Source organism: Sapajus apella, unplaced genomic scaffold (genome assembly GCF_009761245.1).
Source record: "Sapajus apella isolate SASKATOON/1434 unplaced genomic scaffold, GSC_monkey_1.0 scaffold105, whole genome shotgun sequence".
In the NCBI taxonomy this organism is placed as follows: domain Eukaryota; kingdom Metazoa; phylum Chordata; class Mammalia; order Primates; family Cebidae; genus Sapajus; species Sapajus apella.
The window spans coordinates 4859751-4882537 of record NW_022437045.1 but is presented as its reverse complement, the minus strand read 5'-3'; the positions used below and the strand labels follow the sequence as shown (position 1 = coordinate 4882537).

The following is a 22787-nucleotide window of genomic DNA, read 5'->3' as shown; positions in this document are numbered from 1 at the left end:
CAAAAGAAGACATTTATGTGACCAATAAACATATGAAAAAAAGCTCACCATCACTGGTCATTAGAGAAATGAAAATCAAAACCACATTGAGATATCATCTCACACCAGTTAGAATGGTGATCATTAAAAAATCTGGAGACAACAGATGCTGGAAAGGATGTGGAGAAATAGGAACACTTTCACACTCTTGGAGGGGATGTACATTAGTTCGACCATTGTGGAAGACAGAGTGGCAATTCCTCAAGGATCTAGAACTAGAAATACCATTTGACCCAGCAATCCCATTACTGGGTATATACCCAAAGGATTATAAATCATTCTATTATAAAGACACATGCACACATATATTTATTGTGGCACTGTTCACAATAGCAAAGACTTGGAACCAACCCAAATGCCCATCAATGATAGACTAGATAAAGAAAATGTGGCACATATACACCATGGAATGCTACGCAGACATAGAAAGTATGAGTTAATGTCCTTTGCAGGAACATGGATGAAGCTGGAAACCATCATTCTTGGCAAACTGATACAAGAACAGAAAACCAAACACTGCATGTTCTCACTCATAAGTGGGTGTTGAACAATGAGAACACATGGACACAAGGAGGGGAACATCATACATGGGGGCCTGTCAGTGGGCGAGAGGGCTAGGGGAGGGATAGCAGGGCGTGGGGAGACTGGGAAGGGATAACATTAGGAGAAATACCTAAGGTAGATGACGAGGAATGGATACAGCAAACCACCATGCCAGGTGTATACCTATGTAACAAACCTGCACTATCTGCACATGTACCCCAGAACTTAAAGAATAATTTTTAAAAAAGGAAAGCTAAGAGGGGGTCAATCACTATAAAATCACAAAAGACACAAATTAACTGAAACTGGATTGTTCACTAATTTCTAGACTCTTAACAAGAAAAAAATCTTACTGAATTGCATAGAATGCATTCATTACTTTACAGACTTGATAAGAAACCTAGGGAGCATATGGGTTCAATAAGGACTCATTTCATGAATTCATAGATGATATCCCATAACTTGTAATTAAGGAAAATTAGAAATATTTTTAGAGTATTCTTTGAGGTCACAGAGAAAATGGTGCCATTTTCAAACATTTCTCTTTTACCCACTGGTTAAATTAATATCGAACTAGGAAATCCATGACTTCTATATCCATACGAAAACATTGGGTTCATAATGACATTTTACTTACCAACATTAATAATAATAAACAATAGATGTTATACCTAAGGCATTTTAATTTTCTTTTTTTTTCTTGAGACAGGGTCTTGCTCTGTAACCCAGGCTGGAGTGCAGTGGTACAATCTCGGCTCACTGCAGCCTCCTCCCCCAGGGTTCAAGTGATTCTCCTGACTCAGCCTCCCAAGTAGCTGGGATTACAGGCAGGCACTACCACACCCAGCTAATTTTTGTATGTTTAGTAGAGATGGGGTTTCACCATGTTGTCCAGTTGGTCTCGAACTCCTGACCTCAAGTGATCCACAAGCCTTGGCCTCCCAAAGTGCAAAGATTACAGGCATGAACCACTGCACCTGGCCACATTTCAAATTTTTATAGCTATTAGGAAATATCTGGCTTAGCATTTTAATGACCCATGGGAGAATTTCTGTTACCTCGCCAAGTTATCCCATTCTGTAGTAAATTTTTCTAGGAACACTTCAACGACATTCATACAGTCATGGTAATTTCTTGTTCTCTGAAGATCCTCTTCCCTTTGCAAGCACAGATTGTTAGACTGATGGCACAGATCAAGCCACTGATCATTTAAATGATTTATTTCCTTGTGTTCAGGTGACTCCTCCTTCTTTGTTAACTTATTCACCTTTTCTATTATTGTGTTCACGGATGCCTGTTTGCTCTGTAGTTTCTTAACAAAATCCTAAAGGATAACAGCAACAAAAAATAGGTAATGTGTAAAGAAATCCCCAAATGAATACAGAGAGGAACACAGACATATGACTTTAAACACTCTAAGTTTCTTAATATGAAAAAACTGAAGAATGTACAATAAGTCATGGGAAACAAAGAGAAAATCTAAAAATCACCATATCTGTTTATGAACATAAATTCCCAAGAATCAGGGTAGCTGTGATATATTCTTTTATTGCACTATTTCGAGAGGTGTAAAGAAAAACTAGTAAATGTGAAACATTGTAGTCATTAATGAAAAAAGTCATTATCTTACCTTGAAGTGCGGCCTTAGTTTTCTAAAAATTTTTAAAGAGTTCATGCTTTTCCAAATGTGTTTTTAAACTAAAAGTGCTTTTGTTCTCAAGATATCAGGACATTAGGATATTTCCTAGATCTGTTGAGCCCTGGGTCTGTCAAGTTCTGGATCTGCTCAGTAAACATGATTGACTTGTTTCCTTACCTAAATATCCTGCGACTAAGAATGCCTAACTTTCTGGGAATGCAGCCCAGCAGGTCTCAGCCTCATATTATCCAGCCCCTATTCAAGATGGAGTTGCTCTAGTTTGAACGCCTCTGACAGAAACCTTCGAAATGTAAGAGACAAGACAAAATAGCCTGGGTCACCAGGTGGTCAGTGGTGCTATGGACAAAGTTGGGGAAGGCTGGAGTCCATTCACACACTGGAAAGACAATGGTTTAGATTCACCTACTCCCTGCACATACAGCAATAGGAAATCTCTCTCTCATATACCATCTCTGCCAGCCCAACACCTGCTCAGAGGATCATTTCTTTGGATAGTGGTTCCTCCAGCGGGTTGGTTCATGGGCTTCCACACTCTCCCTCTGCTCCCTCCCATTTCCATTTACTTCTTCCCCCCTCCCACTACCCATAAAAATTTCTTAAATCCCCTGACTGATGATATATGAAATTTTGTCCTTAAAGCTAGGTTCAATCGCAATTAAAATGTTAATAAAACCACAGTATCATCTTGAATGTTTTAAGTATGTGCATACCCAAAACAGATACAACAAAATATTAGCATTGTTTATTATCCTGAATAGTAGTATCACAGATGATTTAAATTTGCTTCTTAAGACATTTCTGTGTTTTCTAAGCCTTTTATAGTAAAACTTTTCTTATAAAATACATTAAAAAAATTAAATTTCTAGAATGGCTCACAAGTTTTTTTAAACAAGAGTTCACACTTTTGAGAAAAAAGAAATCTAATTTATTATCCTTATTCCCTTTTTATTCTGCACTTGCAAACAGTACTCCAGTAGACAATATATTGACCCATAAACACAGAGCAAAAATAAATCTTAAAGTTTATTAAAAATAGGATCCAACTTCCAATCAAGTTAATATACTTATAATTCTCTTTTTTGTTTGTTTGTTTTTGAGACAGTCTCACTCTGTGGCCCCAGTTGGAGTGCAGGGGCACAATCATGACTCACTGCAACCTCCACTTCCCAAGTTCAAGTGATTCTCATGCCTCAGCCTCCCAAGTAGCCAGGATTATAGGCGTGTGCCATGGAAGGCTAATTTTTGTATTTTTAGCAGAGATGGGGTCTCACCGTCTTGGCCAGGCTTCTCCTGGCTTCAAGTGATCTGCCCACCTCAGCTTCCCGAAGTACTGGGATTACAGGCATGAGCCACCACACCTGGCCACAATTTTCTATGTATTTGAAATTATTTAAATTATATATAAATATATAATGTAAACTGTATTTATATTATACTTTAAATTAATTACATATTGACTAAATATATAATTAATGAATTGAAAGCTTATAGTCCTACAGCTTTAGCATAATACGGTGATAAAAAACTAAAAAAATCATAATGTTTCATGTTTGCTTAGTCTCAGAGTCTTCTGACTAAGCAGTCTACTCTGTAGACTAAATCACACCTACTTTTTTCCAGGAACAATGTAGAGGATGAATGTCTTCTGATGCAAGTGGCCGTCTGAAGCTTCAATAATATATTTGAATGTTTACTTTATAATCTGTTTTCCCTGGCACCAAATGAAGTTTGTTGAGATTTGCTATTCCTGAAAACAGCAGTCCCCAAACATTTTGGCAACAGGGATGGGTTTTGTGGAAGACAATTTTTCCATGAATGGGGCTGGTTTCAGGATGAAGCTGTTCTACCAAGAATCGTCAGACATTAGTTAGATTATTGTAAGGAGCGCGCAACATAGATCCCTTGCATGCGCAGTTCACAATAGGGTTTGTGCTTCTATGAGAATGTGATGCAGCCTCTGATCTGACAGGAGGAGGAGCTCAGGCAGTAAGGCTTGCTCAGCTCCCACTGTGCGGCCAGGTTCCTAACAGGCCGTGGACCAGAACTGGTTCATGATCTGGGGTTTGGACAACCCTGCCTTAAACTTAAAGAGTTGTATTAATATTTAAGGACCGACAGACACTCAGGCATATTGAAGTGAATACACTGAACACATTTCAACTTTTCTACTCTGTTGGCCTCTTTTATCTCCCCTGGGTACAAATTAATTCCCACCTTAACTTGGGAAACCATGTTCTGTGCAATATTCAGCTCCAGTTCAGAGTGCCTCCTCTTCATGTTCTGCAGTTGCTGATCTGCATCTTGCAGGTAAATCCAGAGCTCAGCCTTCAGGTGCTTGATGTCTTCCCAACCCTGAGTTAAGTTCTGGGCCTGGACAAGCCTTTGTTCAATCTTGAGGAAACAGATAAAAGTTAGCAACCATATATGGAAACGTTTACAGTTAATGAATCAGAGATGTAATTCTCTAGCTCATCTGTGTGCTAATCTGACACACATACACAACCACAAACACACACACAAGCACAAACACACACACATACAATACATAAATCTGAAAAGTACTTCTTTATTTGCTTCAGGAAAAGCAGATTTTCTTTTGTATTTAGGATTTCTAAAGACTTTAAATGTCTACAAGTTATGCTATATGGTTTTAATCAGTGTTGTGAAACTCTAAGTCTAAAGCTGCTCTAATGGTTTTTTGCATTGGGCATTTCAGTAGATTCATCTGACTCATCAATTTGGTGTTGGGGTTAACTAGAAAAGACTTCGCTGTTCTCTATTGCACATTTGTTCATCTTTCTTACAACAACCTGAATTATAATGTTTTGGCTATGCCTTTAGATCTGCTTCACTGGTTTTTGAAGGTGTGTAATTTGTTTCAATAAATAATTTCTGTAAGAAATAAATGGGTTATATTGGCTAGGTGCAGTAGCTCATGTCTGTAATCTTAGCACTTTGGGAGACCAAGGCAGGTAGATTGCTTGAGCTCAGGAGTTCGAGACCCACCTGGGCAACATGATGAAACCCTTTCTCTACCAAAATACCAAAAAAGTAGCTAGGCGTGGTGGTGTGCACCTAGCTGGAGTAGTCCCAGCTACTCGGGAGGCTGAGGCATGAGAATTACTTGAACCCGGGAGGCAGGGGTGGCAGTAAGCTGAAACTGTGCCACTGCACTCCAGCCCGGGCAACAGAGGGAGACTGCCTCCAAAAATAAAAATAAAAATAAAATAAAATAAATGAATGGGTTACATCATCTTTTGTAAGGATTTAAAAACAGATTTGTTTTGATAATAGAGAGAAAAACCTTATTATTTTGACATTTTTTTCCTGTGAATCATTTTTCTATTCTGTCAATATTTAATAAATAATACCAAAACTAAGTCTTATTTTTCCTTTAAACTCAAATGTGGGCCAGGCATGGTGGCTCATGCCTGTAATCCCAGGACTTTGGTAGGCCAAGGTGGGAAGATTGCTTGAGCCTGGGAGTTCGAGACCAGCCTGGACAACATAGCGAAGCTCTGTCTCTACAAAAGATATAAAAATTAGCTGGGCATAGTGGTGCATGCCTATAGTCCCAGCTATTTGGGAGGCGGAGGTGGAATGATCACCTGAGCCCAAGAGGTTGAGGTTCAGTCAGTGGTGGTGGAGCCACTGCACTCCAGCCTGGGTGGAAGAGTGTGACTCAAAACAAACCAACCAACCCAAATGTGTTTCATTGAAGAGTTTAAGGCTGCAGAAGCAGCAGAGGTGAATACACGGTTCCAGTGCTGCCGTCTGTTGGTGTGGACTGGTACTGCTAGCTCATCACAGCCCAGACAGTTTCAAAATCTTTCCAAACACCACGCTCTACCAATGAACTGGAAGGACTGTGACAGGGGGCATGCTCTTTGGCATCCTTGATATAATAAAGGGTCAAGAGCCCCTTTCATATTAAGTGTTGCCTAAAGTAAAAGGTAGAAAAGGAGAAAAGAAAAAAAAAGTACAGCAAAATAGAAAAAGAGAATGGAGAAAAAAGAAAAGTGCTAATGGGCAGTGAATTAATGAGACTAAGTGATTCAGTCCCCATCTGGTGTCATCAATGTCAGGATGTGCTTAATTTTCCATGACTTAGCTGAAATGCCAATACCTATTTATTATAATGGCTGTAGAAGCCTTGCATACAGCAAGAACAACCCCAGAGCTGTTTTCTTTCAGCCTCACATGAAATATTCAAGCAAGAAGAATATAATAAAACAAATTCAATGGGATTTTTCATTTTCTTACCATTTGCTCTGTTTGTTGAATGTCTTTTGCTGTGGTTTTCACCGAAGCATTTGACAAGTCACACATGGAGCAGAGGAGATCTAGATAGGTCCTTGCCTGCTCTTGCAAAGCTCTGAAGTGTTTGACCTGGAAAAGGCAATTGTAAGAGTTAAAGAGATGCAACAGCTACTTAGATGGAAAATACTTGTATAACTTATAATTTCTGTTGACATTTAAAAAATAATCTTGCTATGCTTAGTGTTTTCACCATTTTGCTAAAGTGACATATATTAGTGACTCACAGGAAGAAATTCAAAACACCGATGGGGATTTATGTGTCCACCATTTGCTTCTCCTTGCAAGTCATGTATTCTGTATGGTCTGGGAAAGAGGAAAACCCAAAAAACTTCTATAATCATTCCAGATTATTTGCTCATGTGCCAGCTTATTTTGCATTTCAGAGAAAGAATTTGTAGCCTACTCTGGCCTGCTTCTTAACATGTTTTTGCCTATCTTAGAGAGAGAAGACAAAGGTCAGTGAGTTGATAGGTTTCACTGGAGTGAGGCAAAAACACAGATGTCTGGGCTTCTTTTTCCCTGCAGGAGATTCATCTTGCTCTCTTTCTTTTTCTACAAGCCCAAGAAAGGACTCTCCAGGTGGATCTTTAATCTACTTACAGAAACAAAGAAATGTGTTTCTTTGCAGATGCTCAGATTCTATTCAGGCTCCATTTTAGATACTGAGAATAGAGCATAAAGCAAAACCCTTGCTCCCATGGAGTTTACATTCTCAGGAGGGAGACAAACGAACATAAATAAACAAACATGCGCTGGAATGTTTGGTAGTGCTAAATAGCATGTAGAAAAATCAAGGTGCTAAGCAGATAGTATATGAGAAAGAAGCGCTGCTATGGCAGGGACTGTATCTCCCAGGCCTCTCTGAGGAAAAGACCTGAATGCATAGCGTGTCATAAGGTAAGAACATTCCAGGCAGGTGGACACGGTGGGCAGAGAGCCAGCAAATGCAAAGCTCTGAGGCTGAAGCAGAGTGAACCAGGTGGGAGCAGAGGTCGGTGAGCAGTGTGGGGGCAAGTCATGGAGCCCCCTTATAAGGAGAGCTGACCATACATCCCAATCTGCTGGCCTTCGTCCCTAGTCTAGAGTTCCTCAGCTCAGAACTATTGACACTTGACTCCAAATAATTCTTTGTTGTAGGGGGCTGCCTTATACATCGCAGAATGTCCGCAGCATCCTTTGCATCTGTCCACTTAATGCCAGCAGCACCCCCACCACTCCCAGTTGTGACAACCAACAACATGTTTAGACATTGCCAAATGTCCCCTGTGGGAGCAAAGTCACCATCTCCCCCACCCCAGTTGTGAACCACTGCTCTAGTCCCATTGGATGATGTCAAGCAGACTCTGTCCTATCAAGAAGGTTCTATTTGGGAAAACAAATCATATAACCAGCCTATTCATAAGCCATGGTAAGAAAGTTCGAATTTAAGTGTGATGGGATAATACTGGGAGCATCATGGTCAGAGACAGGCTTTCAAAGACTCCCTTCTAACATCGCATGGAGAACAGGCCACGGGGGCTCTAGGCAGCAATGGTGCACAGGTGTTAAGCTACTGCAGGGATCAGATGAACCATGAAGATGGCCTGACCAGGGTTGGTGGCTGAGGTGGCGAGAAGTGGTTCTTGTTTACTACATAAATAGGGATGAATAAGGAGGGTGGTGCCCACTGCAAGTTATAAGGGTAAAGCCGACCTCCAGGATTTTCCAGAATCATAGCATCAATCATGGCACCTGATTTTTTGACTCTGCTCTCCATATCTGTCCTCTGCAGTGTGTGGATTACCTAGACACGCTATGCTCCTGTGGATATAATAAATACAGATCAATTTCACATGAAGTCAGAAGCAGCACCTTTTCAATAGAATGTACAAGCTGTCTGGTGTTGTGAGTTGTCAGCCATGGTGCACAAGTACCATATCATGCACCTATGACCCAGAGACCGTTATTTGTCTCAAACAACTTTGGGATATGAGAAGAGAACACACTGTCACAATTTCTATTTTATGAACATATTTAATTGAAAGAAATGATGGTATATTGTGAGATTTATATAACTGGCCTGATTCTGGAAGCACCAAAAGCAATATATAGAGTGTCAGTGACCACACAGCTGCAAAAGATGTTTGGTAAAATCAACTTTACAGAACAATCTTTTTTTTTTTTTTTTTTTGAGACAGAGTCTCCCTCTGTCACCCAGGATGGAGTGCAGTGGCGCGATCTCGGCTCACTGCAACCTCCACCTCCCGGGTTCAAGCAATTCTCCTGCCTCAGCCTCCTGAGTAGCTGGGATTACAGGCTCAAGACACCACGCCCAGTTAATTTTTTGTATTTTAGGAGAGACAGGGTTTCACCATGTTAGGCACGATGGTCTCAGTCTCCTGACCCTGTGATCCACCCACCACCTCCCAAAGTGCTGGGATTACAGGTGTGAGCCACCGTGCTGGGCCAGAAAAATTTTATCATACTTTTTTCCATTCCCTAAAGTTCACATTTTATGCCTAATAAAAACATATAGCAGACCGAATGGAATCGAATCCATGTGCCATTATCTTGTGGTAGTGGGGGTGTATTATCTTCACATGTGTATTAAGGCTTTACTGCACAGGTGGTGCTGGGAATACATACTGCACCTTGGTACCATGCCCATTATATGTGGATTCTCCAGCCACAAATCCAAGCTCAGCAGCCACTAAGGGCCCGCTCAGTTTTACATGAACACAGTAAGTCCTCACTTCATGTTGTCAGCAGGTTCTTGGAAACTGCAACTTCTTTAAGCAAAAAGTCATATAATGAAACAATTTTTGTATTCATCAATGTTATAACAAACTTGCATGTTGAAGGAAATGACATTATTTAAGGACCTGCTGTACATGGTTTTGCTTAAAATTTGTTTGTAAGACCTATCAATGGCATTAAGTGAGGACTTACTGCATTGGCCAAGGGAAAAACTAAAAACAAACAAATAAAAAAAAAGATATTTAAAAAAACAAAACAAACAAAAAACAAGGAAACAAAATTAAAAAAAAAACCTTTCCACCTCAGAGTGACTGTGATCTAGGTGTCTGCACCCCTCAAAAGCCCTTCTCTGGCTACTTTCAAAGGGGAGAAAGATCATTTTGAGAGACACGTGAAAGGGGTGGAAACAGGGAACCAGACAGTCACATAATCTGGAAGAAGGATCAGTATCTGCCTCTGGTTATGTGTAGTAAATCTCTCCCTGCCCTAGCAAAAGATCACCAGCATTAATACTTTCTTCTCCCCTCATCTCTTTTATTTATTTATTTTTTGGTACCAAAGGAGAAAAATTAAGTGTTGATCTGAATTGTTCTGAATAAATTGCATTGGAAATAGACACAAGAAAGGTGGCTTGTGATTCAAGAAAGCTCAGTTTAATAAAAAAGGCAGAGGATAGGCAGTCCTTCATTCATTTTTCTTTTTTCTTTTTTTTCCAACAATCGCATTCCGAGGTTTTGGGGTTTTCTTTGTTTTGTTTTTGAGACAGTCTCACTCTGTTTCCCAGGCTGGAGTGCAATGGCGTGATCTCGATTCACTGCAACCTCCACCTCCCGGGTTCAAGCAATTCTCCTGCCTCAGCCTCCCAAGTAGCTGAGATTACCGGTGTGTGCCACCATGCCTGGCTAATTTTTTTTTTTTTTTTTTTTTTTTTTTTTTTTTTTAAGTAGAGACTGGGTTTTACCATGGTGAAGGGCTGGTCTCGAACCCCTGACCTTGTGATCCGCTTGCCTCAGCCTCCCAAAGTGCTGAAATTACAGATGTGAGCCACCGCACGTGGCTCATTCATTTTTCTTGATTCAAGGAGAACCATGTTTCATTTGTCCTGATCCTATTCTTATAATATATAATATGAATGCTTTTGTCAACCATTTAATGACAATGCAAATCATTTAAGCCTTTAGAAAGTAGACTTTGGTGGATGAATTAACTAGACACATTTTTTTATGTAGATTCAATGCACAAATGCATTATGTCATTCTCAATTTGTGCATTATGTTATTCTCTTATTAAATTATTTAATACTGTTAATTCATATCTCGTGGCAAAAATCTTTATAACTAAATTCCTCTAAAATATTTTGCCACGGGGTTAGCACTGCATACAAAAGCTGCTTAGTACAAAAGTTTAAAAAATATTTCCCACATACTCTGAATAAGTCTCAGCAACAACATTTTAAGCCTGTGGATGTCAAATTAATATGCAATAGAATTCCTTTCACATAATAAAAGTGAACATTTCATTCATTGTCCATTCAATAATTATTCATGAAGTACCTTGTTTATGCTTCAAAACTATGTGAGAAGCTAGTATTACTTTTCTGTTTATAAATCATGTTTATTTGCAGTGTGATATTTACATTTCATTATAACTTTTGGAAGTAAGTATACTTATAAATATCACTTTTGATAGTAGGAAACTATCTTGGAGGCTCAGAGAAATTAAGCGACTTACCCATGGTCCCCCAACAGATTAGGTGACAGAACTGATCTTTGGTTACAGTGCCCATTCTCTTTCTTTCTTTCTTTCTTTTCTTTTGAGACGGAGTCTCACTCTGTCGCCCAGGTTGGAGTGCAATGGCACAATCTTGGTTCACTGCAACCTCCACCTCCTAGGTTCAAGCAATTCTTGTGCTTCAGTTTCCCTAATAGCTGGGATTATAGGTGCCTGCCATAACCCCCAGCTAATTTTTGTATTTTCAGTAGAGATGAGGTTTTACTATGTTGGCCAGGATGGTCTTGAACTCTTTACCTTATACGATCCACCCACCTTGGCCTTTCAAAGCACTAGGATTACAGGCGTAAGCCACTACGTCCGGCCCAATTCTCTTTTTTTTTTTCTGTTTAATAATTAATTTTAATATTTATTACTTTATTTTATTTTTTATTATTTTTTAATTTTTTGAGACAATCTTGCTTTGTCGCCTAGGCTGGAGTGCAGTGGCATGATCTTGGCTCACTGCAACCTCTGCCTCCTGGGTCCAAGTGACTCTCCTGCCTCAGCCTCCAGGGTAGCTGGGATTATGCGTGCATACCATCATGCCTGGCTAATTTTTGTATTTTTAGTAGAGATGGGGTTTCACCATGTTGGCCAGGCTGGTCTCAAACTCCTGACCTCAAGTGACACACCCATCTCAGTCTCCCAAAGTGCTGGGATTGTAGGCATGAGCCACTGTGCTCAGCCCCCATTATCTTTCTAGCCTACCAGGTTGGCCCCTCAGTATCATGTCCACCTTCTGGCTGGCACATGAACTCCACTAGAGCCAACCTCAGACCTTATTCCTACTTTTAGATTCCCAGGAGCCAATACAGTTTGGCACATCATAGGTATTTCACACATTTTCATTGACTGCCTGAATGATTCACAAGAATAACACAAACTTTCAGTTTACTACCTGCTTAACGGCTTCTGCCCTACTAAGAGGTGGTTGAGGGCTTGGCTCTAAATCTGGCTGGACTGCAGAAAGCCAGGCCTGGCACTGCTGCAGAGTGTCTTGTCGGCTGACGTGCTTCTGAAGTTCATGCTCCAAACTCTGGTACACCTGAGACAATACAACCACGCTGAGATTAGGAGAACTGCTTTCTACCTCTATAAAGATCACTGGAATTCAATGAAACATGACCAGTACTTCTAAATGGATTTTCCCCCAAGACTCCCCAATTTCATACACATATCTAAAACAGTTGTATGTCTCCCCATATGTTCGAAAATGCAATGGCCATCCCCCAGTTGATAACTCCTCAGTCCACACATGACAATGTAATATCTGGATTAGGGGAAGAGAACATGAGCAGGGTAAATATTACTATAGAGGCATGCTAGAATACACAAAATCATTGAAGTTAATTGTCATAGACATGTTGGAGGTTTTTGCAGCTTCTCTTCCTGTGGTATAAATATTGCACTTTTTATTTAAGCTAGCAACTAAAAGTAAAAATAAAACATGATCTCAAAAAAGGTAACCGATGTTTCTCTAACTACAATGCTTCTCAGAAAAGATAACCAATGTTTCTCTAACTACAATCCTTCTGCCTTTGAGGTTGGGTTAAATTTGAACTAAATTTGAACATAAGGAGCGGAGAGGTGAACGCCCTCACTTCATCTTAGAAGTCATGTTCCAGGGCAAAAATAATCCAGAATAATTCATACATTTTCTGATATGTCTATTTAATTAATTAGTACTTAACAAGCCAACCAACTTTCATTTTATCCATAAAGACATATTAAGAAACAATTATGTGTCTACTTGAGATTAAGATGAAATATATCTGTGACGTTTCCATTTATAAAAAAGGAAAAAGGAAGAAAATTAGTTTAACCTGGCATTTCTCTCATTACTGAGACAATAGAAGCAATCACTGAATTCTGCTTTTCTCTGTCATCATTTAAATTCATCATATTCATCTGACATTAGGTTTATCCCTTATTTATTCTTGATCCAAGCAGAATTTTTAAAAGAATGGTGTTTTGTTCTCTTTATCATTTTTGCAAATTTTAATTATAAAGTTCTGATTTTGGTCTTAGAATTTCATCTGCTTTTTTAAATTTTAAAAATTATGTTGGTCTTTCCAACATATACCAATTTAAAAAACAAAACAAAAGAAAACCTTAAACTGTATACCTAATGCAAAGGAAATACCCACTGTGAAGGAAGTCAGTGTACAAGAAATCTCTGTTGAATGAGTGAATGAATGAACTCACTGGAAAGTTCTATGTATAGCTCATTTTTTCTCTTTACTCCCCTTTTTCCCCCTTTGTCATCATTTTCAATTATTCATTAGATTTTTCTTATTTCTCCTTTTGTTAACCTTTGAAGGCGATTTTTTTTTTTTTAAGTCTAGGAAGTTGACTAATGTCACTCATTTTTAAAATTAATATTATGGTGAACACAGACCATTCTAACCATGTCACTGGTGTATTTCCAGTTCTAACTGGCTAGCCCAGTAAACAAAAATATACAGGAGACTTCAAGGGCTTATAAAAACTCTTTGCAGTGTCATTTAAAAATTCTAGATTAATAGAAAGCTATTTACTTATTTTGCTAAGTTTTTGTAAAAATATCAATTCTTGTTCCTCTTAGACTTTTTTCTAAAACATTGAGAATTCTTTTTTAATGGAAGTATACCCACTTAAGTATAAGTCAAATTTGGCACTTTCTCAAATTCTACATGAATGCAAACAAATATTGATTTAGATTAGAACCTATGCTGTGTACAGTTAAAAAGAAAATAATGATTGTGAAAATTACGAAATAAATTTATTTTGTGTTACAAAATAAACAGCAAATTAGAAAGTATTGATGGTGTGCAGAGAAAAACAGACACTATAATCTCCTCAAATTCCTTTTACCAACAAACAAATAAACTTTTTTTTGAGGCAGGGTCTCACTCTGTCACCCAGGCTGGAATCCAGTGGTGCGATGTTGGCTCACTGTAACCTCCACCTCCTGGGTTCAAGCGATTCTCCTGTCTCAGCCTCCTGGGTAGGCAGGATTACAGGGGCACCACACCCAGCTAATATTTGTATTTTTAGTGGAGACAGGTTTCACCATGTTGGCCGGGCTGATCTTGAACTCCCGACTTCAAGTGATCCACCTACTTTGGCCTTTCATAGTGCTGGGATTACAAGCTTGGGCCACCAGGACCTGCTCAAGTCAACTTTTAACAAGCTTTTTCATAATCAATCCATGGAATAAAGGAATTGGATAAAACAATAGCTGAAATTCACTGCTTAGTCACATCAGTCAAATATGAAATGTGATAGTTTTGTGTTCACATAGCGACTGTGAAATTTATCCTCCTATTTCCCGTCTGGCAACACACCAAAACTAACCCAAATATTTGATTAGTTTTATTTGTAAAATCTATTTACGAATTCTATTTGTAAAAAGTCTGTAGACTGCATAGCCTCTCCCCATAACTCCTCGTCATTATGGAATGTTCTGTTGACACTCACTCTCTGAGCTGTGCTGCAGATCGCTGAGTAGCTGTCCTTTGTACCCTGCACATGAGCATGCACGTTTTGTTTCAGTTTCGCTTGCAGGTGGTCTGCACACTGGCCAATCAAAGCATCACCTTTCATTTGAAGATTGTTCAAACGGTCTTCAAAACCAGCAATTTCTTCCATCATTGCCTGTAAAAATGAAACCAATACAGAGTTCTCATAATTCTACTTTTAGTTTTAAATAACTTCACCATCAAACAAAGTTAAAGATAGATAATTTCACAGTTTAATATTGTTTTTGAAAGAATCTTGCAATTTATCTTATATATTGAATGAAAACAAAAGCACATATGTGTTTTCAGGGATACTCCAATGGGAAGAGTCAATGAGTTTAAGGGATTAGTTACATAAAGAATGATGAAGTAACCTTTAAGACTACACATGGCTGGTCTCAGAGAGCTATCTGCCCCATGGTATTATTACCAGACAGAAAGATGTCCCTATATTTTTTGGGTCTGTAAGTTATAATTCTGGCATAATTTTTATCCAAAACAATCTAATTACTATTTCATCAAATTTATATAACAACTCATTTCTATAAGATTGGTGCAAAATAGTTGTGGTTTTTATCATTCCTTTTTTTTTTTTTTTTTGAGAAAATCTCACTCTACTGCCCAGCCTGGAGTGCAGTGGAACAATCTCGGCTTACTGCAACCTCTGCCTCCCAGGCTCATGTGATTCTCCTGCCTCAGCCTCCCAAGTAGGTGCGATTACAGGTGTGTGCCACCATACTGGCAATTTATTATTATTATTTGTACTTTTAGTAGAGATGGGGTTTTACTATGTTGGCCAGGCTGGTCTCATACTCCTGACCTCAAGTGATCTACTGGCCTCACCCTCCCAAAGTGCTGGGATTACAGGTGTGAGCCACCATGCCTGGCCTGTTATTACCTTTAATACAAAAACTGCAATTACTTTAGCAAAAACGTAATAATCGAATTCTAGTTTTAGTAATAATCTAATATCTAATTTTTAATTCATGTGACATCTAACTTACATCTAATACTGTTTATAATAATGAAAATAGCATTTAAACTTATCATTTATTAAGTACCTGCTGTAGTCGAGGAATTACATATAAGCCCTGACGAACGTTATTATCATTGTTTTATAGATGAGGAAACTGAAGCACAGTGAGGTTGTACAACACAGTCAAGGTACGGCATAGCCCCCAGGCTTTGGACATAGCTCTGCCTGATTTCACCTCACACCACCATGCCCACTTGCGTTCTCTAGTGAGCATTCTTATAGATGACTCAGGGAGGAGGAATTTATTATTTTTTAAATCAGGTTCTGGCCGGGCATGGTGGCTCACACCTGTAATCCCGGCTGAGGTGGGTGGATCACCTGAGGTCAGGAGTTAGAGACCAGCCTGGCCAACACGGTGAAGCCTTGTCTCTATTAAAATACAAAAATTAGCCAGGCATGGTAGAAGGCACCTGTAATCCCAGCTACTCGGGAGGCTGAGGCAGAAGAATCGCTTGAACCCAGGAGGCAGAGGTTGCAGTGAGCCGAGATTGCACCATTGCACTCTAGCCTGGGTAACAAGGGTGAAACTCTGTCTCAAAAAAAAAAAAAATAAATAAAAACAAAATAAAATAAAATAAAATAAATAAATAAAATAAAATCAGTTCTTTTTTTTTTTTTTTTAACTGTTATATGACGCTAATGATAAGTGACACAATCCAACCTAGGGTTGCCTCAGTAACCCATCATTATATCTACAGGAAACTTGGGTGGCCCCTCAGCAGTCCAGTGTTTACTCCTTTTTCAAGCAGGGCTGGGCTAGCAGTTATTACACACATTCAGTTGAAAAGAACCACTTTTTCTCTGAGTTGGAATAGAACCACTCCATCATGTGGTTATTTATGGGGTAGATTACCTTCTGGGTTAGTATCTCCTCAGTGCCTACCAGAAGGTATTGTGTAGTTGCTTTTTTATTCGTATTTATTAAGTAAAATCTTTTCTTACAGACAGAAGTGTTGGAGCCCAGCGAGGCTAACTGGCTTTCCTAGTTATGACCATATCATGACTAAAATTGTTTTCCATTAAGATCACAAATAAGTTGCTCCATAAAATTGTGACCATAACATCTATCATCTGGTACACATAATTACTAAAAATATATATGAATAAAGATAAGAACTCTTCATATTAGTACTGTACTTTGTGATTTACAAAACATCTTCACAAATATTATCTCCTATGATTAGCATGACAATTATGAGATGGGCTAGTATTGTTATCATCCTAAAGGAGAAAAAGACAGACTCAGATAGGCTAAGTTCTCTCTCCAGGAAGGGGAAGAGTCTAGCCTAGAATCCAGACTTCCTGATGGCTTTGGCTGCATTTTCTAAAATAGACTCCATAAAGACTAAATTCTGAGATAGAAATTATTGGTTGGGAAAAATGCAACCATGTGTTCAGAAGTTCAGTGCCAGGATTCAACTCTTCTTGATTCACTTGAATATCAAGTCCAACTGTTGTCAATTGCCAGAGGTGCTTGAGACTTAGACCTTGATATGGTTTGGCTGTGTTCCCACCTAAATCTCAACTTGAATTTCCAAGTGTTGTAGAAGGGACCTGGCAGAAGATAATTGAATCATGGGGCAAGTTTTTCCTGTGCTGTTCTCATGAGAGTGAATAAGTCTCATGAGATCTGATGGTTTTAAAAGCGGGAGTTTCCCTGCACAAGCCATCTGCCGCCATGTGAGACGTGCCTTAATTGTGGGGCCTCCCTAGCCACGTGGAACTATAAATCCAATAAACCTCCTTCTTTTGTAAATTGCCCAGTCTTGGGTATGTCTTTATCAGAGACTAATATAGACCTGATTCTCTTGGTGCAATCATTATAAACCAGAGATGCACCTGTGTATGCAACCCGCCCCCCCCCACACACACACATACATGCACATGCACAGATGCGTGCATATACACACTGGCGAAGCTGTCCCAAAGGCAGCCCTTTAGAGGTCAGGGGTACCTTGTGGTGGGCGAGTTGCTGGGTGATCGTTTCCAGGCTGCTCGTCTCCAGGAGGTCGGGGGCCACCAGCCTGCTGGACATTTGCAGCAGCCACTTTTCAACCTCTTGGAGCTCACTATTGTAGTCTTCATGGTCTTTGACTTTTGCTTTCAGACTGAAGACATGCTCCTGCAAAACCAGGCGCCCATCAGAGGTGACTTTCAAGTGAAAAACCTACTCCAAACTGTTTTGTATTACAAAAAACCCAGTGCAACTCACAGGGTAGATAGAGCTACTTATATCAGAAGACTATCAGGAATGGAAAAAAAAATACTCATATGCCAATTAAATATCCATCTGAATAAAAAAATACTGACCCATAACAGGCCTTAAAATTATGTGACAGAGAGAATGGAGTCAGGGCCCACATTTTGGCAAATAAACACTTTTACAGAATCGCTTATCTCTCCTTACCTTTCCTACACTGCACAGGTCCTGGTAATCACTTTGCAGTTGGTCTATTTTGTCCTTTAAAGTGACATCCTGCACCAGTTCCAAAAGGGCTTCACCTTTCTCTCTCACTGACTTTACCGATGGTTCATGGGACAGCACCATTTGTTGAAGTGACTTGAATTACAAAGAAAAAAAAAATGAGCCTGCTCATCTCTGTGGACAAGATGAATACATACATATTCCTGTGGCATGCAAGGGATGATCTGCCTCAAAGAAAGATTGGTACATATTTTATGAATCAATAAGTGCAAAACATTAAAGAGTGATTTATTATGGCTAACACATTTTCTAAATACAAAAGAAAAGTAACACATCAAATGGCCCTTCCCATGTGGAGAAGAAAAAGGATGGGAAATAGTTATATTTGACTAAATTTAATATAGCTCATATTTTTGGCTTCTGCCTTATTACTTTCATCAGAGAAAAAAAAATGCAATGTAAATGGAGTGAGGCCACTGTCTTGATTTTGAGGTCATGAAGTTAGTTCTAGTTACAGCTAGTTATAGAGTTAGAGAGAACAATTCCAGTTGTGACCTTGCTGAGATAGGCTGAACGCACTTAAATCTATCAAGAATTCAGTGGCTGGGAGGAAGAGGTTGTGATTCTCAGGTGGCATCTTCAAAGACAAGTTGTCAGGCTTGGTAGAGAAGCCAAGGATAGAAATAGACATTGGCTGGAAGAGGCTGTCACAAAAGCTTCTCACAGGAAAAGCTTTGGGGTAAGCCACCACACTGTGATTCTTAAAGATATCACTCAGTCATCCAGATCAAATTTATAACACAAATTATTCCACATATAAGCTTCCATAATTGCTGCAAAAATTTAAACAGGTGAAATATCTGTACCTATATCATGTATAGCTATATCCACACCACTATTTATTCTTTCAAAAATCAAATTCTAAGGTACTTATCTAGAATTTGTTAATTAGAACTTATTTTATTACAAATATGATATATCATTTTCAATTTTCCATAGATCAGCTTCTAGCCTTGGGTATCAGAAGATGAAGGGAAGCCTCTACATGGGAAAGATAAAACCTACGGGTATGGAATCCTTATGCCAGCAAGATTTTACCTGGAGGATTCAAATACCTGGATCACTGTCAGAAAAGATATTCATTGATTGATAGATACATATGATCAATATATGTATTGATACAATCTTTGAGTATCAGATCTCTGAATGGAAAAAATAACTCTGAAGTAGCATGTTTAACCCAATAAATCTCCATAAGTCATGGCATCACTGGCCAGCCGCAGAACGGGCATGCATGGGATGTATTCCAGCAGCTGTTATAGGTGACACACCGCAAGAATCACCTCCCTTCCATTTAGTCTCTGCGTGACCTCCGCAGGCAACTGTCAATGAGGAACAACACACTACCTTGTATTTAGATAACTGAGCTTTTTTCTCATATAATTCCATTTTGGGTTCTTCAGGAACATGTAGGATTTCCTGGTACTCTGCTATCCACTGTGTCAGTGCTTTACATTTATCCGAGAATTCCTTTGCTAAATGAAGACCTTTTTCCAGGGTCATGTGTTCTTTCCGGACAGTGCTGGTCAGTTCCTTCAACTGCTCCACATGATCATGAATCTCTTTTCTTAACCTCTCTGCCTCACTTTCCTCCAAGTACTTAACAGCCCTCTCTCCTTTCTCCCGGGCTGATTTCAGCAAACTGTGACCTTTTTCCATGTCTTTGAGCAAAACCTGAAAAAGAGTGAGTAGGAAGCAAATGTTGTCTTATTATTATTATTTTTTGAGACGGAGTATCACTTTGTCACCCAGCTCACTGCAACCTCTGCCTCCATGTTCTAGCAATTCTCCTGCCTCAGCTTCCCAAGTAACTGGGACTACAGGCACGTGCCACCATGCCCAGCTAATTTTTGTATTTTTAGTAGAGACGAGGTTTCACCATGTTGGTCAGGCTGCTCTTGAACTCCTGACCTTAAGCAATCCACCTACCTTGGCCTCCCAAAGTGCTGGGATTATAGGCATGAGCCACCGTGCCTGGCCATTTATTTTCCTTTTAAAGAAAGGTTTATCAAGTCCTGTTCTTAAGGCCACTTATTTCCCTTTAAAATAAGTTGTTGACGTTCATAACCACATTTGACCTGCCAGGAATCAGTAAACCCAACTTCTTTACTTCAATATAGGTTCTAAATGTCTTGATAAATATATAATTTCCAAATCAGAGACTTGAAAAACAACTTAATGTTTCTCTCATCCTGAGCAATCTCTTTCTAAAGACCTGAGTTTAAACTCTGTAAAGACACTGGGCCATGAATTTGAGAAAGATATTTATCTCTTAATATTGAAGTATCACACTGGAATTCTGTCAACACTTTCATGGGTGTCCATGTGTAAGTCATTCTGATAACAACACATCACAAATAAGTGAAAGCCAGCTTTTGGCCTTGAAGAGTCAACTTAGCATTGCAAATAACATGGTGAGGTCAGGACCACCAATCATAACGGTTGGGATCACCTGTGCTTCCAATATCTACGCAGAAGAATGGGGCAGCTCAGTGAAAGGAAAGGTTGGATATGAATCTGGTGTGCGTGCCTACCTCCAACGTCTTCAGTTTCTTCCCCATCATTGCTGTATCTACTTTGTCAATCTTGGTAGCCACATTCTTGAAGTTTTTATGTGTAGAGCCACACCAATCAGAATAGGAACTGAGGGATGATTCTGATTCCTCCAAACTTTGAATCTCTTCCTCCAGGAATTTTATTTGTTCCTTTGAAAGGAAAGAGAAAATTGAATGGTGAATTAAAGGCCTGTTCAGGGCCTTTGTTCATGAACATGTATCTTCTCTGGATGTTAGCAAAAGGAAGACTATTTTGGCCGGCAAAGTTTGCTGGCCTATACAGAGCACCTGGTGGCACACTTACCAGCACTTGCAGAAGCAAGGCCTGGTATCTGGAAGTCAGCTGGGTGGCCTGGCAGCCCATTCTGCTGCTCACGTGGCTCTCGTCCAGTATCTCCTGAGCTCTAGCTCCCACTTCCTCAACTTCATCTCTGTACGCAGTCACTTCTTCATGCCACTTCTGAAATGACAAAGCATCGAAGGGAAAGATTCAATCTTAGGGATTTGGATAAGACAAATATATATCTTCTTAATAGGAAATGGTTTCAGTGTACGTTTATTTCAGTGTATGTTTATTTTGAAATATAATTTTGAAAATGCCATATATTATTTTCATAAATATTACAACAATGTGGTGGATAATGAAAAGAAATTCCTAAGGCCCAAGCATTATTTTAGATGTGTGCACTAAAATTGCATAAAAATTAGAATAAAACTAATTCTCAAGTATTATTTCAATGCACTATGAGCAATTTCATATCAGAACCATAAACTTAAATTATTGCAATACAAGCATTTATGTATCTTCACAAAACAAGGTAATAGGGTATGGAAAAAATATATGAAGCATTTACATTAAACTACATTTTATCAAAGACTAATTTATGAAATAATTGCTGTAAGAGGAATGCTCCATTGTAATTTATTTTAAATTTCTAGGTAATCAAAAAGATTTTGCAAAGCCTAAGCTTTGGACAAAGTTACTAGATACTTTAATGAAACAAACTATGCAAGCTAACTGCAGCTTCCACAAAGATCAGGAATCTACATGAGTTGTACCTTCATCTGATGTAACTGTATCTCCTTGGTCGCCCGGTTCGACTGACGTCTGGGCCTGGGAATAACCTTCTCCTCTGCTGTTTTTAGCCATTCCTCTACTTGCTGAAACTTTTGCTCCATCAGCCTCAATTTGTTCACTACGTTATTGAAGTGAGTTCGGGTCTCAGACAGCCTGTGCTGGTAGGCCTGCCAGTCTTGCCGGAGGGACTCTAAAGCCCGGTCCTCTGCCTGTGGAATACCTGATGGGATCACATCCTCTCTGGTGTGCAGAACTGAGTTCAACAGTGCCTGCCCCTCTGCACAGTGTACCTGGAGCTCCTGCAGAGAAAACAGAATGGCTGTCACTCTCAATTATATTTCACACTTTGCATGGGTTAGCATGTCTCACCAAAGCCAACTGTGCCAGCTTGAACTTCTCACTAGAAAAAAATGATTTGATTATGCCCTATACAAAAATATGTCCCTAACAATATTTTCTCCCAAGTCAGAAGGATTCCTAAAATTTTTCCAATTAAAATCACACACACACACACACACACACACACACACACACCCTCCCCAATATTTTTCTCAATCAACAGTTTCTGAAGTTTGACTTTTTAGATTACAGGTGAAAACACTTGTGAGTAAAGAGATACTGTTTAAAAGAATGACCTAGGTTTATTATGGCTCATAATCTGCTTAAAGTGCCTTAAGCTTCTTGCTTTGACATTGAATAGCTAAGTGCTACATTTGTGACTGAGAAAGAAACAATAAACCCTTTTTTTGTTAAGGAGGGTTCTTTTGCCAAAGCTGTACTCTAGGCATTGTGGTGGCCAAGAAGAGTTGAGCCTGGAGAGTGCAGGGCACGCAAACCTGGGAAACTGGTTCATCACACCGGCCCATCAGGTGCTCCAAGGTGCAAATAAATTTCCTCCACCAAAGCTTAAGCCCCAAAGATCTACAAGTACAAATTTAGTATAAATCTACATTATACAAATTTAGTATAAATCAAGTTTTGAAGCACATATGCTATTTTTTATATTATAAAAAGAATCTTATATCCTTAAAGATGTTGGTAAAACAATATGGCACACTTATA

General features: G+C 39.2%; 1 protein-coding gene across 19 annotated transcripts in view; it reads right to left on the bottom strand.

The window, feature by feature from the left end:
• SYNE1 (spectrin repeat containing nuclear envelope protein 1) overlaps positions 1–22787 on the bottom strand; it is a 411505-nt gene that overhangs the window by 212393 nt on the left and 176325 nt on the right. For all 19 annotated transcript variants that reach the window (XM_032258772.1, XM_032258777.1, XM_032258767.1 and 16 more), the window contains 11 exons: positions 21707–22024; positions 20952–21107; positions 20627–20797; positions 19440–19766; positions 18015–18167; positions 17562–17729; positions 14531–14707; positions 11970–12116; positions 6506–6631; positions 4457–4633; positions 1641–1906 (listed from right to left, as the gene is read on the bottom strand). In XM_032258772.1, the coding sequence (XP_032114663.1) occupies positions 1641–1906; positions 4457–4633; positions 6506–6631; positions 11970–12116; positions 14531–14707; positions 17562–17729; positions 18015–18167; positions 19440–19766; positions 20627–20797; positions 20952–21107; positions 21707–22024 (2186 nt within the window). The remainder of the gene's footprint in view (positions 1–1640; positions 1907–4456; positions 4634–6505; positions 6632–11969; positions 12117–14530; positions 14708–17561; positions 17730–18014; positions 18168–19439; positions 19767–20626; positions 20798–20951; positions 21108–21706; positions 22025–22787) is intronic.